Source organism: Pituophis catenifer, unplaced genomic scaffold (genome assembly GCF_029215685.1).
Source record: "Pituophis catenifer annectens isolate HBS135680 unplaced genomic scaffold, rPitCat1.0.hap2 SCAF_16, whole genome shotgun sequence".
Lineage (NCBI taxonomy): Eukaryota > Metazoa > Chordata > Lepidosauria > Squamata > Colubridae > Pituophis > Pituophis catenifer.
In genome coordinates, this window is record NW_027256896.1 from 1,395,925 (window position 1) to 1,413,111 (window position 17,187).

Sequence of the window (17,187 nt, forward strand, 5' to 3'; positions counted from 1 at the left end):
AGTTCAAGAAATGTTTGAGCGTGACAGTTTAATTGGAAAAAGACAAAAGAACAATATGAAACATATGATAGATATGACTCAAGTACCATACATTTTCCCCTCTGTATCAACATTTTTACATGAACACAACAATTAGTCCAATTAATAGAGGGGCTTAAATATATTTAAATCATGTAAAATATTTTCAAAGTTGCTAAAAGGTACAATGCTTGGCCAATGAACAATACAGGAATATTTGTACACCTCATTATACAAAGAGACAACAAATCAAGTCATCAGTCGTACAACAGCATTTCGTTTGGCCTTCCTGCCACACAAAAAGTCGGGCCCTGCAACCCTTTGCCCCTGCCAGACCTTGGGGGAAAAAAAACCGTTTGCTCCCTCTTCTGAAAAAGTGAAGAGTCTATTTATTACGTCAATACGATTTTGTACTAACTAGTTCACTTTTAGTATTAGTTAAAATCATGCTGGTAACTTTTTATGCTCAGTTAAACATGTAAAGGCATCAAATTAAAATTCCATGTTTTAAAAATGTCTGATACTAGAAAGCCAGGATTTAAAGGGTCACGTTCACCATTCCTCTCACTTTCCATATGTGCCGGAGTGCATCTTGAAGGCAGACAGGCTGGCAGGCATTAGAAGTACCATCCTTGGAGATCCTGCAACTGGACATGACCTGGAGAATTTTGTGGGTTTACACCCAGAGTGATGACAAGTGCTGGATATCAAAGAACCAACGGTTAGAAATGAAAGTGACGGCAGCAGCATCAAGGGTGGTAACTTCTCATGAAGAGAGATTTCCAAGCTCCCCAAAACATAGTTGCATGATTAATCAGAAGATCACAGTAATAATCCAGGCCCCACATGATCTGGGCTCGGCTACCTTAACTGATCTAGGGTGAAGCCAGCAATGCAAACTCCACTCATTTGCAGCAGAAGCCACCGTCATCAGTATCAGCAGAATGTGGGTGTGGGTGGGGGGGTGTAGAAGCTCCACCAGAAGCACAAAAGCAAGCAAAGCAACCCTGAATTCCACTGGCTGGGCTTTTCCTCCTCCTCCTCCTCCTCCTCCTCCTCCCTCCTCCTCCTCCTCCTCAGAAGAAGAACTAGTTCGGCCCTGGAGCTGGAGGTGAGCCGGGCGTGGAAGAGTCCTCCGTCTGGGGGCACGTGGCACTCTAGCAGCAAAGGAGTGAGATGGGCACTGAGGGGCAGTCTCATTTTGCAGCATTCTGGTGATATCTGTGTCGCCAAACCTCTTGAATCTTTTTGCACCACTTATGAGCATTCCCGCTTGGGTCCATCAGGTAGTATGTCCTGTTCGGCTGTAAGTAAAGAAGATTTAGCGCCTGTTCATTTCAGCAGCCAGCAGCAGGTTTGGCTTTAGGCATGAAGAACTCTATGCAAGCTTCTGCCCAATGGGACCTCCCCTCTACACCTCATCCAGTGTCCTAAGGCAAAAGCACAGGGTTGCTCCTACTTTCTGCTGCCCCTAAGAGGAAATGGCTGCAGACGCCAAGCTCAGAGTTGCTGGCATTTGGGCCTATTTTGTTTCCTGATTAGGGATTTCTCACAGCTCCTGTTCTCAAAATAGGCTAAAAGTCGTCTCTCTCTCCCCCCCACCCCTTTAAAATCATTTGGATGAACATCCCAGCATAGAATTTGCAATTAAGGAAAACTCCCCTTGAACTGGCTGGGCAGGTTACTTACTGTGTGGACAAAAAAGGTCTTGAAGTTCTTTGCTTCTGGTCGGAGTTCCAGTGACCAAGGAATCTCCCCTTTCAGGACTTTGTTGACAGGATCAACATAGTACAGGTGTGGCCCTTCTGTGAGCAGCAGCTGTCGCCGGCGGGCAAACAGCCCCTGTGGAGAAGCACATGGCACCCAGAACCCATTAAAGGCTTTAAAAGCATGACCAGTACATAAAGTTCTATGGGTAATGTTTGGGACCTTAACTGTCTAATTCCAGAAAATGAAGGCATCATAAAAAGCTATTGTTATGCCACAACTACTATAACAAATCCCTTAAGTCGGAAAGTGAAACAATTCAATGCTTTTCAGAAAGCAGAGTTGAACATTAAAGCTTGATTTAGACTTGTCTGCAACTGTTACATTGAGAAGGGGCTGATGTTGTAAGCCTAGGTTGCCAATGGCTGTGGACGGGCCAACACACACACCTCCCAAATCTCAACTATAAGTTGTGTGATGTGCCTCCCGCATGATTAGTTGATCCAACTTCCTGTTGGGCACATTGTTGTTTGAGTATCTCTATCCATAAAATTAACATTCACAGAAGTATAAATGCAATAGCCACACAACCATCTCCGAATGAGAGACAGAGACATTCCCTGATGTGCACTGACACAGAAGCCTAAACTGCCTTGCCAGAGTTCCTATCTCACAGGAAAAGCCCTCGTTCTCTGCCCCCAGGCCAAGGGATTAGGGCCACCAAGAGTTTGCCTGTCTCCCAGGTCAGGATGTTAACAGGATCTGAGGGGAGCAATCATCCCAGGAAGCCTCCAGCATGACTTTTCCCCCCAGAAAGCCTTGGGAAGAGATGGAAAAGGAAACCCTAACCCGCTTCAGGATGGAAAGCCATGGCTGTTGCATGTTTGCCTTAATTACAATTCATGATAGTTTTCATTTTAGTGCATTCCTTCTTTGTAAGCTGCTTTGGGCCTTCTTGAGTAGAACAGCATATATACAGTACTGTGGCAAATGAGAAGAAATAAAATAAGAACCAATGACAATTGAACCCAAAGCTGCACACAACCCTAAAAAATGTTCTAAGTCAGGAATGGGGACATTTTTTGTCACCAGGACTAGCCTTTATTGTTTTATTCAACCTCCGAAGGCTACAGAATTAGGGGTTAGGAGAACTTCACTACGATGGAGCAGGACCAGCATATGGTGGTGCATTGATCCATAATCAATGGATAGGTTCCCCTAACAGAGATGCTCCAGCTGTCCCTCTCCTTGTAAGCCAACAGCCCATCCATTGCCCAGGAGATCTGCAGTTGTCATGCTCTGGTTCCCTTCAAGTTAAAATGCCATTATTTGGGCTGTGCTTTCTCTGCTGCTGCTCCTACCCTCTAAAATGCCATTCTCCTAGATGCCTTTTTAACCCAGCCCTGCTTTGCTATGGAAGGCAATGATAACTTGGCTTTTTAAACAGGACATGGGCCAAAGTGTTTTGGGACCCTGAGAGGTGAGCAAAGAGCACTTGTTGAAACTTTTTAAAAAATGTTCTTCCTTTAGAGTTAACTTTTTGCACCTCCTGCATTTTTATTGTTTTCACTATTATAAGCTTCCTGATTCTCTTGGATTTGGAGGCTGTATGTCCAATTGATGATGATGATGATGAGGCCATGGTCAGCCAGATTTTTAGGCTGAATTTTAAGGACTTTTATTCACCTCTTCCCAAGAACTGGGATAGGTAGTTGCTGTTGTTTGATGGTGTTCAAAAATTTTGTCGTAGGATGTAAGCTGTTCCAAGTAAAGCTACCTTGTGCAATTGATTGATGCTGATGGGGTTCAAGTGGTGCTCCAGTTGTTTTGGTGCTTATTATTACTGGTACTCTCCTGGCTTTCTTTTGTCACAGCTGTTCTTCTATTTACAGCTCTTTGAGCTTTGTGATTTTCCCCCAGTTCTTTCTGTTCTGTTTTGGTATCTCCAGGTACTGCCATGTATTATGGTTCATTTATTATTACATATACCCAAGAACCTAAGTGCAACCAAAACACCGTTTATATGGCTAGTAATCCGCTTCTTTTACAGTACCTGTAGTCATTCACAGTGCCTCTTCCTAAACAATTTAGCTATCAAAAGGTCAACCCAAGTATCTGAATATGCAACTGAGGCAGCTTTTGGGAGATTGTTTTCTTTGCCTCCCAAATGCAGCACTGGCATTTTTCAAAGACTTGCTCATCTACCACTCATTAGGCTATCAGAAAGCAAAGACATCCTTGGGCCTGCAGTTACAATGCGAGCATTCAGAGCACAATTTCCAGAACAAGTAACCTACCGATCTTGTTCTAGAATGCTCCACATAAAAGGCCTGGGGGTTCCAGAGCCACCTCCCATCACTGCTGCAAAGAGGTTGGCTACAACGGCTAACTCTGGTCCAACACTTCTAGAACTATCTCCCAGCAGGCAAGCAATTTACCTGCCATTATTCTATGGCCATCACAATTCAATGTGTTCCCATTTCCAGGGATTAAACCACACCCAGGGTGACCCTTGCTTAGTGTCCCTCCCCGAGGCCTTTCTCTTTCACGGCAGCCTTGTGGCAGCGGAATGGGAAGGTGTCCCCACGTTCCGTCTCCCTGAATTGAATATTTGGGGGCAGCTGGATTCCACTTTTGTAACTTTGGGGGTTTCCGGTGCTGTGTTCCCCGAAGGCATGTCAAGCAACAGGACCAAGCAACTTACCTTTCTCTTGTCTACAGGCCCCATTTTCAGTATTAAATTGTTTTCTACAAACTGGTGCCTAAAGAGAAAACATCACAGCACATTATTCCATCATCCTATCTTTGAGCCACCCCAACTTGCAACATGAGACAAGCACAACCTCTCTGAGAACCAGAAGAGGAACGTCACCCTTTGAGACCGATTCTCATGTGCCCAGAAAAAACAGCCCTAACAACGTTAACAAAGATCCAACATCTTGAGTCACAAATTGACTGGATTCTTAGAGTTTAATTCATTAAATTTTCTGAATCCATCTCTTACAAATCTGAGAATCTCCATCCTCATAATCAAGTAGGAATGTATCACTTGAAGAATAAGTGTTTGGTTGTTTTTTTACAATAACTTCTGAGAACCAAAGCTTCAATTCTGCTGTTATGTTTCCACCAGCTTTTCCAGCAGCGCTTTAAAGAAGGAATGGGGAACTTGTGGCCCTCTGTAAATGGTCAGGAGACCACCCCTTGTCATCTTCTGGATGGCTACAAGTTCCAGAGGAAGCTTCTTCTGCTTGCTAGAGTTTTATGCAATATTGTTTAGTGATTTTGGACAACTCCTAAGAAAGTCTTCTCATCTTCTTCTGGTTTGATCTTAAATTCTGTGTTATTTTTAAGCCCACCCCCACTCTTTACTCCTCTAAGACCCTCCTCTATGTTCAAGAGATTAAGAAGGTCTATGGGACAATATTTTATTCATTAATCATTTTTTATGCCGCCCATTTCTGGGAGGTGACTCAGGGAGACTTACAGGTTATAAATCAAATAGGTAAATAATTAAGATATATTAAAATATTAAAACTACAGAGATTAAAAATTTAAAAATTCCATAGAAAACTCAGCTAAGAGATCTCGAGACTTACCAAGGATTTCCACCAGCCTGCTTTGCCAACAGCAACCTTTTCTCCTCTTCTGAGAACTGGAGGTCCAGCTCAAAGGAATTGCTGTCCAGGTCATGGATGTATTGCTCTATGTTGTTTCCAGAAGTCTGCAAGGGACCCATTTCTGGGGAAGACAGTGACTGAGAAGAGGTTGAGGTGGAAACTTGCATGCAGCCAAACTGACTCAGAAGGTTGTCATACTACAAAAGAAAAGCAAGCGCCATTTAGCACTTTGCCCTGAATATGGAGATGCTGAGACAGATAACATGTCAGGGCTTTCTACCTTTATCCCAAAGGTGCCTTTTTTTTAATGGCAACTGGACTTTCTTGATTTTTCTTGAAGTTGTTTTGCTTCTCCTCTGAGAAGCTTTTTCAGTTCTAACTGATGGGAAAGGAAAGATTTGCAGTCTTTTCAGTCAACCAGTCATTCACACTGGTCTTGCTGTGCTGCACTGCCTATGCACAACATGAGTAATGTCATATATGCCGTGCAACACAGCAAGGCATGGGCAGACTTGTACATTGGGGGGGGCACCACTTCACAAAGGCATGGCTCAACACCAGAGAACTAATCATCAGGGCAGGATTCAGCAGTCCTGGAAACAGGCACCAGCTTGGTCCTGCTAGCCCCTCTCAATTTGGCCACTCGAGGCTCAGACCCAGCACAGCATAGTCCAGGATTCAGCTCAACCATAGTATAATCCCACCCAGAAATGTCCAAGCGATGGATTTCTTTTATACCCAAATCAAAACGTCTTTTTCACATCCTATGACTGATTCTCTTCAGGGATGCAAGGCCAGTCCCAGAGTATGGACGGACCGAAGTTAATGCTCCAGGCACAAAGAGCACCCTTCCCTGATGGGGATGATAGGGCGAACATGAAGGCTGTGAAGATGCAACGGACACCCCAAAGCTGATCCAGGTGCATCACTCAACGGAGGGAATCAAGGTTTCTTGGAACCTGATTCACCTTCCTGTCACCCTTTGGCACTTACATTCCCATAGCAATCCTCATCGTCTTCAGACATGGCGGGCAAGTAGGCTGTGAGCTTGGGTGGGGTCTGATGATGCAGATTTTCCCAGGTGATGAAATCAAAGAACGGATGGGCCCTCAAAGGTCCATAGCCTCCCATTTCTTCACATCCTAACCTTTTGGTAGCATCAAGAACCTGATTAAGAAATGACAGTTACTTTTCCCCTGAAACTGCTCAGCTTCCAATGATGTTTTATTTGGAGGGTCCCTCCCAAAAACACACAGCCAGAGGCTTGAAATTTATTTTAACACTTTCTACAGAAGATCAAAAGAACTACGTAGGTCTAAATTACAAGCTGAGCCCCCACTGGAGTGCAGCCAGGGTGAACCAAGCCCCTTAGCATAGAAAAAAGGCTGCTCCGGCTCTCGATACTTTAGTAACAACAGCTAAGACAATTGTAACAATTTAACACATTTTTATAGATTGTTATTATAAACCGGATCCCTGGGAAAATTTGACTGGGATGCCTTATTCATAAAATAGTTGAATAAAGTATTTTATATTTAGAATTAAATGATGGTTACATATTTAAAACAAGTCATTCTTTGAAAAAAGTTTTTTTTCCAACTAGAACGCTTTAGAAAAAGAACCGTTGGTTGTGAGTTTGCTAACCATGGAGAACGAAGAGAAAGAGAGGAGTTTTGTAGGGGAGAAACAAAATGATCTCAGTCTCTATTTGAATATGGTAATGATGTCCCTGGTTCATGTTACTGTTTTTACCTGAAGAATATGCTAATTACACTTCTTGTAATTTTAAGTTTCTCTCCTTGTTAGAGGAGAAGCCGAAAGGACCACATGCTGGCTTTTCTTTTCTTATCCAATGCTCGTTGGGGAGAGCAGAGAGCTCTCTGGGAAGGTCAGCAAAAGAAGACCTCTGAAGACATAGCACCGGATGTTACTAGAGCAGTGGAGGAAGGCCCCAAGAGGCACCCCAGTAGGAGGAGCAACTTCTCAGACAGGTGGCAAGAAAGAATGGATGAACCAGGAAGAGTTTTGGTAACACCTGAGACAGTTCTATTAATTAACAATATCTTGGAGATCTTCTAACCCAACCAGCTACTCAAGCAGGAGACCCTAGAGCAGAGATGGGGAACTATGGCCCTTTTTACGACTTGTGGACTTCAATTCCCAGAATTCCTGAGCCAGGACTCACAACTTCTGAAGGCAAACAATTCCCATTGATGAATTGTTCTAACTGTCAGGAAATCCTACATAACAGAATCCTACATGACAACAGAGGGAACTTTCATTGCCACAAGGGTCAACAAGAGCAAACTTCTCCCTGACTGAGCTGTTTAATACTGTGGCTAGAGTGGCCGTAGTTTCCCAGATTTGAAAGAAAACAAAACCATAACAGATGGAGAATTATGGCCTTGATTTTAAGTTGTGAAAAAGCATTGAAAGGTGTGAAAAAAGACCTGCTGGAGAGGAAGCTCTGATGGTAATCAAACTCAAACCAGTGGGGGATGGGGACTTGGAGAACACAGTTAAATGTTTTACATTTGTTTTTGTTTTTCTTTGGATAGTAATGTTTAATTACCAGAAGCTTTTCTACAAGATCTTTTGCCTTGGGAAAGAATTTCTCTGGGAATTCATATTCCAGTTTAATTATCTTTTGAAATATGAGATACTCATTTCTGAAAAAAAAAAAAAAGTCACATTAATGTAAAATCCTAGGTAGCAAAGGAAAAAAAACATATCATATCACTGAAGAGGGTGATTTCTTTATCAGCAAGGAAATACTCTCTGTTGGAAAGTGTGGTGTGTGTGTGTGGGGGGGGGGAATTATACTGCAGTAACCAGGCCAAAGTTGGTCCAAATCTGCATTGAATGCGTCCAACTAGACACTGGCTTGAGCCATACGTTCTGCTTAAGCCATTGTTTGTCTCCAGAAGTTAACCCATATTAAGTTGCACCTTGTGGCTTAATATAATATATCAAAACTATTGTGGTCCAAACACTATAGTTTGTTTCTTAAAATTGTATGAAACCAACAACTGTAGCATTCAACAAATCAGTTAGCAGATGTCAAGCCTTAAACAATGATTAGCCAAAATCAAACAAATTGGCAGGAGAAAGAGCAACACAGCTTCAGCTGTAACTACGCAGAGTCTGGCTCGAGTGTCTCTAGAAGGTCCACAAGAAACTTCCCTTTTTTATTCCCATTCAGTGTCTCATAAGGGAATCAGAGCAGAGACAGGCAAAAGCAAGGAATCTAGCTAGGGAGCCTTATTAAGCAGAGACATGGCATTCTTTCCATAGCCCGAAATTCCAACCCCTCCCCGTTTCTCCGTTGCTTCCCATTATATGAGCATTCCCTTTCAAATTGTACTCAGGAAATCCTTTCTAAAAACTGGAAACTTGGTACAATTCAGGACCTTGCCTTACCCAGCTCGGAACGGTGGTAACCCTGCTACAAGCTGGTACACGATGCAGCCCAGAGCCCACAGATCAGAACTTCATCAGCAAGATGGACAAAGGGAAGAAACAAAACACAGGAATTAATATTACCTAGGCCACATTGCCATGTCTGCTTTCAACAGATGTAGGAAGCAATTGTGCAGAGCTTCACCTACTACCCAGGGCGTTCCTAGCAAAGGATCTTTGGCCACCCTTAGTCAAAATCACGTCTTCAGGACCTTGCAAAAGAGGGTCAAACTGGGGGCCCATTTTGTCTCTGTGGGATGATGTTCCATAGGGAGGGACCCACCACAGAAAAGGCCCTTTTTCTTGCTCCCACTGGATAAACTTCCTTAGGAGAAGGAACCCACGCCATTCCGTCTCCTCACTCTGGTGGGTCAGGTAGCTGTGACCAGGAGAAGATGATCCTTCAAATAACCTGTTCCCAAGCCACGTGGGGCTTTAAAGGCGACAACCAGCACTTTGAATTAGAGCCAGAAGCAAATCGGCAGCCAAGAGAGAGAGAGGACACATGCACATCTAGGCCACCACAAAACCATGTGGGCCACTGAATTTTGAACCAACAGGAGCTTCCCCATACTTTTCAAGGGCAGCCCCATGTACACTACATTGCAAGACACGAGATAACTAGGATGTGACTGACTGTGAGCAGAAATTGTTGGTTCGGGAAAGGGCATAAATGATACATAACAAAGGCCCTCGTGGCTATGACTGCCACCTGCTCTTCAAGCAGGAGCCGTGAGACCAGGAGAACCCCCGGATTACACATTGGGTCTTTCTGGGGCTGTGCCAACCCATCCAAGACCAAAGATGGCAATTCTTCATGGAAACCAGAGCCATCCCATCATACCAAGGTTCAGTTTCAGCCCATTGCTCCCCATCCAGCCCTTAACTGCCTCCAAGCACTGTGAGAGGGAAGTCACAGAACCATGGGCTGAGATACAGAGCTGGGCGTCATCAGCATGTTGATGATATCTCAGCCCATGGTGACGGATGATCTCACCCAACGGCTTCACGTAGATATTAAACAAAAGCGGAGGAAGTACTAAGCAGTGGATGGGGGCCAGACCTCTCACTTCCAATCAACACTGACTGAAAGTGGCCACAGAGGAAGTGAAGCAGGACAACACAAAGCCCCATTCCATTCCAGAAGGATACTGATGGTATTGAAGGCTGCTGAGAGGTCAAGCAGAGCCAGGAGGGATGCAGTGCCCCAGCCTGCTCCCGCCAGAGATCATCCAAAAGCACAACCAATGCGGTTTCTGTCCTGAATCCTGACTGGTCTAGATAATCCATTTTATCCAGGAATCTTTGTATATGAATTCTTTCAAAGCATAGCTTTTTCAAAGTAGTTACAACACAGTAAGGTTATCATTTAAATTTTAAACTAAAAACAACAGCTAATAGACATGTATGTATGTATGTAGAAAATATTATTGAAAAAAGCTTTTGTTCTTTTCAAATAAGTTCTGTTTCGAACAGATATGTTAGTAAAAAGATGAAGAGCATTTTAGCTGTAAATATTAAGAAACCTACCGCATTTTTGGGAGTATAAGACACAACTTTTTACCCCCCAAAAGGGGGTGAAAATCTGGGTGTGTCTTATACTCCGAATGTAGCCCCACTCGCCTGCCGGCCCCCACACTTGGGAGGTTGTTGGTCTCTGTGTGTCACATTTTCCAGCGGTTTCAGGCAGTGGGGATCCTCACATTGCCAAAAATGAGCAATGTTGCATGCTGGGAGATGGGTGGCGGAAACGGTTAGGGTGCTGCTTGGAACCTGCTGAAAACTGCCGCCGCCACATTTTCATGAGGGCGTGCAGCTCTGCGAATTGCATCAGGGAATCGGGGAGGAAAATGCCAGAAACGCGATGCATGGAGGCGATGCTCTTGCGATGTGGGTGCTTCTGCGTGGAGAGGTGTAAAGCAAGGTGCTCGCTGCCCAGCCTGTCCCTTCTCCAGACAACCCAGGCTGAGGGCGGTCAGCTTCTGCTCCTGGCCCAGGAGACGGATCTGGCCAGGAGGGAAGAGAAAGTGAGGCTGCAGAAAAGGAGGAGGAGAGTGCGTGGCTTTGCAAATTGCTTCGGGGAATTGGGAAGAAAAACGCCGGAAAATGCGATGAGTGGAGGCAATGCTCTTTTTCCTTCCCAATTCCCTGAAGCAATTCGCAAAGCCACCCACCCTCCTCCTCCTTTTCTGCATTCTCACTTTCTCTTCCCTCCTGGCCAGATCCGTCTCCTGGGCCAGGAGCAGAAGCTGACCACCCTCAGCCTGGGTTGTCTGGAGAAGGGGCAGACTGGGCGGCGAGCACCTTGCCTTACACTTCTCCACGCAAAAGCGTCTGCTTTGCAAAAGCGTTGCCTCCATGCATCGCATTTTCCGGCGTTTTCCTCCCTGATTCTCCAATGCAATTTGCAGAGCCGCGTACCCTCCTCCTTCTTGGTGGCTAAAGGGGAAGAAGAAAACTCTGGGCACGTTGAGAAAGCACATTCTCCTGTTGCTGGAAGAAGGTCGAAGTTGGTTCCCCCCACCTTTGCTCTCTTAAACTGAACTGCACTGCTTTTCTGACTTGTTGATAAATGATCCTAGGAGAAAGCAGCAGCCGGCCACTGCGGAGGTGGCATTGATCCGTTCCGGATGGTCAAAATGCCAAGTGGCTGTGGGGAGCTGAGACATTTCTCCTTCACGCCGCCCCCCCAGCTGCTCAGTGCAGTTCAGTTTAAGAGAGCGGGGGGGGGGGGGAGGAAGACCAACTTCGACTGCGGATGGAGCCCCTCTGGGACTGTTTGGGAGGAGAAGGTGGCTGAGGAGGGAGGAGTGTAGGCACGGGGGTGGGGGTGGGGGAGACTGCAGGAGAAGCAGCCCTTCTCCCCTTCTTCCAGCAACAGGAGTGTGTGTGTTCTCAACGTGCCCAGAGTTTTCTTCTTCCCCTTTAGCCACCGAGAGCTCCGAGTTCTCCCAGGATCTGCCTGGAAACAGCTCCAGCAGTTCTGACGGCTGCCTTCACAACTTGTGCGAGGACTGGAGATCCCCATCACCTATAGCAGCAGACTTCTCCTTAACTTCCTGAGATTACTGCCCCCGTGAAAATCATCCCCCACCCCACCCTACCCACTCCAGTTAAATAGATAGGATTTGTTTTAAACTGATAAAAAGATCTGTGCTACTCATTATCAAAATCCAAATGGAAGTGAGGACGCCACTGATCCTGATGCTGGTAGGCAGAGGCAGAATTCTTGTTTTCTTGTTTTCCTCCCCCAAAATTAAGGTGTCTTATACTCCGGTGCATCTTATACTCCGAAAAATACGGTAGTTTAATTTAACTGTGCTTTGAAATATATTATTCATCCTTTATTGAGACTTCACTAAAAAAAAGTTATCCTTAAAAATACCTCACAATAAATATCAATAAGTATCATTGCCTAGTAGGAAAAAGGAATAAATAATTATTGTCTCATATCTGGGCAGAGCAAATGTTGTTTTGGAATGTTCTATTGAACAAATATTTATGAGTTTAAAAGCTCTCAATAAATTTGAGAGTTTTTAGGATCCCTTTTGATCTGCTGGACACCCACCCCAAAATCTAACTGTCAACAGAGACAATGCAAAAAGCTTGGAGAATAGAGGTAACAGCTCAAAGTCATCACCTTGATGCAGCTCAAAAGAAAGCATGAAAATATTGAAACGCATATGCAGAGCTCACCTTTTGCAGGCAGATTTTTCTGTTAATAGCTCTGGAGACACATACTGTGCTGTCCCTACGAAGGAGTTTGCTCGTGCTGAAAGAAGAAATACAGAAGTAAGGGAGAGTACTTCTCAAGGCAGTGCGACTGTTTCAGGGAATGAAAGATAAATGACACACACCTTGTTTACTATCTGCAGACAATATTTTTGCTGTCCCAAAGTCTGTAATCTGAATATGCATCTCTCCATTTAACAAGATGTTCTCTGGCTTCAGGTCCCTAAAAAAAGCAAAATGGTTACATGAACTGATCATCTCTTCCTCCCCAAGGAAATGTTTAGCTCCACATGCAATGCCCAGCGTTGAAAGTGATATCCAAAAAAAACTGCTCTATACTGTTGCAGTAGCATCAGGAAGATCACATTAGTAAGACACAAACCAGAAAAGATTTAGTAGGCATTGAGGGCCTAGGGCTCAAATGCTTTTAACAGTAAATTCCATTTTAAAAACTCTTACTACAGGATAAAAAGAAACCAAACGCTGAAAAAAGGTACAGCTGTACATGTTTTGAAAATGACTTGAAGTATTATTTATTTATGATATGAAAAACATGTTGCTGCTTTAAAGAATCCTCTCATTAAACATAATGCAACCTTTCTTCTTGTTTTGTTTGTGCCTTCTAGGCAGTGTTGCTTCCTGGTGGCTGCCTGGACTCCTAGTCCCTGCAGTTTTCCTAGCAAAGGGTTTCAGACGTGGCTTGCCATTGCCTCCTTCCTAGGGCTGAGGAGGAGTGATTGGCCTGAGGTCACCCAGCTAGCTTTTGTGTCTAAAGCAGGATTAGAACTCCTGGTCTAGTCTGATGGCTAAATCATATCACTAAACTGGCTTTTTAATGCAATTTTAGTAGCTTCAAATTGAGGAGGAAGCCCCAGTCTCGAATTAGTAAGATAAAGGATGCCAATGGATACATATGATTCAACTAATTCAAAGATCAAGCAAAGTTGGAAGGAGATACTGAAATTCAATAGAGTCAACAGCTAAAATACCTGACAAAATATTCTTGCAGGGTAGGGCTGAGGATTTTGTGCAATATCTGCATGACAAAATCGCTCAGATTCAGGAAGGCTTGGACTCCAACTGGGTAGGTTCAGATGGAGGTGGGTCTTGAGAGTGTTATCTGGGAGGAGCTTGACCCTGTGACTCCCAAGGATGTGGACAGGATTCTGGGTAGACTTAGCGCTGCCACATGTTTATTGGACCCGTGTCCCTCCTGGTTGGTGTTGGCCTCCAGGGCGGTCACACGAGGCTGGCTCCAGGAGATTATTAACGCTTCTCTGAGTGAGGATTTCTTCCCCTCCACCTTGAAAGAGGTGGTGGTGAGACCTCTCCTCAAGAAGCCTTCCCTGGACCCGGCTGTATTAGCGAACTATCGTCCAGTCTCCAGCCTTCGCTTTGTGGCGAAGATTGTTGAGAGTGTGGTGGCGTGACAACTTCCTCAGTACCTGGATGAAGCTGTTTATCTAGATCCGTACCAGTCGGGCTTCAGGCCTGGGTACAGCACAGAAACGGCATTGGTCGCATTGGTTGATGATCTCTGGAGGGCTCGGGACAGGGGTTGTTCCTCTGTCCTGGTCCTATTAGACCTCTCAGCGGCTTTTGATACCGTCGACCATGGTATCATGCTGCGCCGGTTGGAGGGGTTAGGAGTAGGGGGCACCAGGTTGCGGTGGTTCTCCTCCTTCCTCTCTGACCACACGCAGTCTGTGTTGGCAGGGGGGCAGAGGTCAACCTCGAGGCGCCTTGTGGGGTGCCGCAAGGATTGGTCCTCTCGCCCCTCCTGTTTAACATTTATGTGAAGCTGTGGGTGAGATCATCCGTGGTTTTGGGGTGAAGTTCCATCAGTAGCTGATGATACTCAGCTGTAAATCTCTACCCCGGACCATCCCAATGATACCCTTGACGTGATGTCCCAGTGCCTGGAGGCCGTGCGGATCTGGATGGGGAGAAGCAGGCTCAGACTCAACCCCTCCAAGAGCGAGTGGCTGTGGTTTCCGGCATTCCATTATAGCCAGCTGGTTCCATCGCTGACTATTGGGGGTGAGATCTTAGCCCCCTCAGAGAGGGCTCGTAACTTGGGTGTCCTCCTGGATGCGCGGCTGTCTCTAGAAGATCATGTGACGGCTGTGGCCAAGGGGGCCTTTTATCAGGTTTGCTTGATTCACCAGTTGCGTCCCTTTCTGGATCAGGACTCCTTGCGCACGGTCACTCATGCCCTCGTCACTTCCTGTCTGGACTACTGTAACACTCTCTACATGGGGCTCCCCTTGAAGAGCACCCGGAGGCTCCAACTGGTCCAGAATGCGGCCGTGCGGGTGATTGTGGGAGCAACATGGCGCTCCCATGTAACACCACTCTTGCGCGAGCTGCATTGGCTCCTGGTGGTCTTCCAGGTGCGATTCAAGATGTTGGTTACCATCTTTAGAGCGCTCCATGGCTTAGGACCTGGGTACTTACGAGATCGCCTTCTGCCATCGATAGCCTCCCACCGGCCAGTGCGCTCCCACAGAGAGGGGCTCCTCAGGGTACCGTCGGTCAAACAATGTCAACTGGCGACACCCAGGGGGAGACCTTCTCTGGGGGGGGGGACACTCGCCCTCTGGAATGAATTGCCCCCGGAGATACGGATGATCCCTGACTTGCGCACCTTTTGCCGTGCCCTCAAGACGTTATTGTTCCAACAAGCTGGGTTGGCCTAAACATTAATATTAATGGGTTGTTTTTGTTTTAATGACGTCGGACCAAATTATTTAATGTGTTTTTAAATTGTTTTTAAATTTTATATAGGTACTTGTTTTATCTTTGGCTGTGCACCGCCCTGAGTCCTTCGGGAGAAACACGGTATAAAAATTAGATTAAATAAATAAATAAATGAATAAATTGTAAGGTTCTACTTACAAGAACCTTGATTACAAGATAAAGTTAAGATTGAGACGGTATTCAAACTATGTAACATGAAGACCTTTATGAAAGATTTCTGAGACTTTTTAAAAAGTTTTAAATTATTGTAAGTTCTCTCAGCTGAAGACAAGCAAATCCTGGAATACATTTCAAGTAACACTGTACTTCTCAAAGCAGTTCTCAAACAAGAGAAATATGCATTTGTGCCACTAGGGGGCGCTGCAGGGAAAAGGCTTGTGTACCTGGGGACAGTTGAGTAATGGATGGTATACAGTAGAGAAGTGTTTCTGTCCTCCTCTCAGGCCTTAACTGACAGATAAGAGGGTAAGTCTGCCTCACAAATTAGTTTCTCTTTTGTAACCCTTAAATGGTTCTTATTAATGTTCTCCACCATCACAGCACCTATATAGTTCACCTATAGTTTGGTCAGTGATTTGGTTTTTCTTTTCCTCCTCTCAGTAAAATGGTGAGACCAATTTCTGGAGTTTGGAAACATTTCCACGGTGCAACTTTTGCTGAGAGCAAAGCTGCAATTTGCAAATATTGTGAGAAGAAATATTCTTTTCCAAATGCTACAAGGATGACAAAACACATCCTTGCATTCCAGAGATGCCCTAAACACATTAAAAAATACTTTATGGAATTAAATGATGAGAACCAGAATGAAAGTGCAAGTAGCTTTTCCTTCCAGAATTCTAATTCAGAAACACTTTTTCTGCTGCTTCTGGATGATCACAAAGTGTTTTTTCACCAGCAGCATCTTCAAGTAAGGAAGTGTTGCAAACCACTGCCTCACCAAAATACAAGAAGAAAAATGCACAGAATAAAGTAGTGACATTGAAGCTCCGTTGGGGTGGAGTGATGATCTCCTTTGAAAGTTTGCTAAACAATAAAGCTCTTCAAGCACAGAAATAATTGAAGATCTTAAAATTCCCAGAAATATAAGGAAGACTGTGCTTGATGAGGACGTTTTCGGGTTCGGCTGCAGAACTCCCTACAGATTTTAACACCCATTTTTTCAGCAATCCATGCATTTGAATCAGACACTGCACTTTTGTCAGAAATTCCTAACCATGTGGCTATGATAAAAACATATGTTTCTGAAAACCTAAGTGCATCTCTGCTGAAAAAAGTAAAGTGAAAGGTTTTATTAAGAAACAGGGAGAATTTTGTTGCCATCCAATACATGCTATTGCAAATCTACTGGATCCAAGATTCAAAGGCAACAGTGTGAGTGATGGGAATGCAGCTGCTGCATTTGACTGGATTACAAAACAAGCTCCGCACTTAGCACTTGATGTTGGAAAAGTACTTTGAAATGTTGCAGAATATAGAACATCTTCAGGGATTTGGGCCAGGAATTCATTCTGGGATCCTGCAAAATATATCCCTCCTGCAACATGGTGGCAAAGTCTCTGCACCACACAACCTCTGACACCTCACTTACTGCAGATTCCTGCATGTTCTGCTGTATGTGGAAGAATCTGGTCTATGTTTTATAATATTCATACCAAATCAAGGAACAAACTGATCTGTGAAAGGGTAGAAAAGCTTGTTTCAATCTGTGCTAACCTAAAAGTTTTTAGAACTCCATGAGAAAAATGACAACAAGGAAGAAGAAAAGAAACAGAAGATGATAGCAGAAGATCAGAAAATGAGATAGAATAAACTGGAGGAATATGTTATGCCTTCTTCTGTTTCTTTTTTCTTTTTAAAGCACCATTCAAAAGGTAAAACTTCTATGGAGCTTAAA

The 17,187-nt window shown here is 44.6% G+C and overlaps 1 protein-coding gene across 1 annotated transcript in view; it reads right to left on the reverse strand.

Annotated features, from left to right (window-relative positions):
* Positions 1–1,095: 1,095 nt before the first annotated feature.
* The window catches only part of PDPK1 (3-phosphoinositide dependent protein kinase 1), a 55,586-nt gene continuing 39,494 nt past the window's right edge, over positions 1,096–17,187 (reverse strand). Inside the window, exons 6-14 of the mRNA XM_070954942.1 lie at positions 12,659–12,756; positions 12,498–12,573; positions 8,763–8,831; positions 7,915–8,011; positions 6,336–6,509; positions 5,322–5,539; positions 4,430–4,487; positions 1,708–1,860; positions 1,096–1,322 (exon numbers count right to left, since the gene is read on the reverse strand). Of these exons, the coding sequence (XP_070811043.1) occupies positions 1,215–1,322; positions 1,708–1,860; positions 4,430–4,487; positions 5,322–5,539; positions 6,336–6,509; positions 7,915–8,011; positions 8,763–8,831; positions 12,498–12,573; positions 12,659–12,756 (1,051 nt within the window). The 3' untranslated portion in view covers positions 1,096–1,214. The remainder of the gene's footprint in view (positions 1,323–1,707; positions 1,861–4,429; positions 4,488–5,321; positions 5,540–6,335; positions 6,510–7,914; positions 8,012–8,762; positions 8,832–12,497; positions 12,574–12,658; positions 12,757–17,187) is intronic.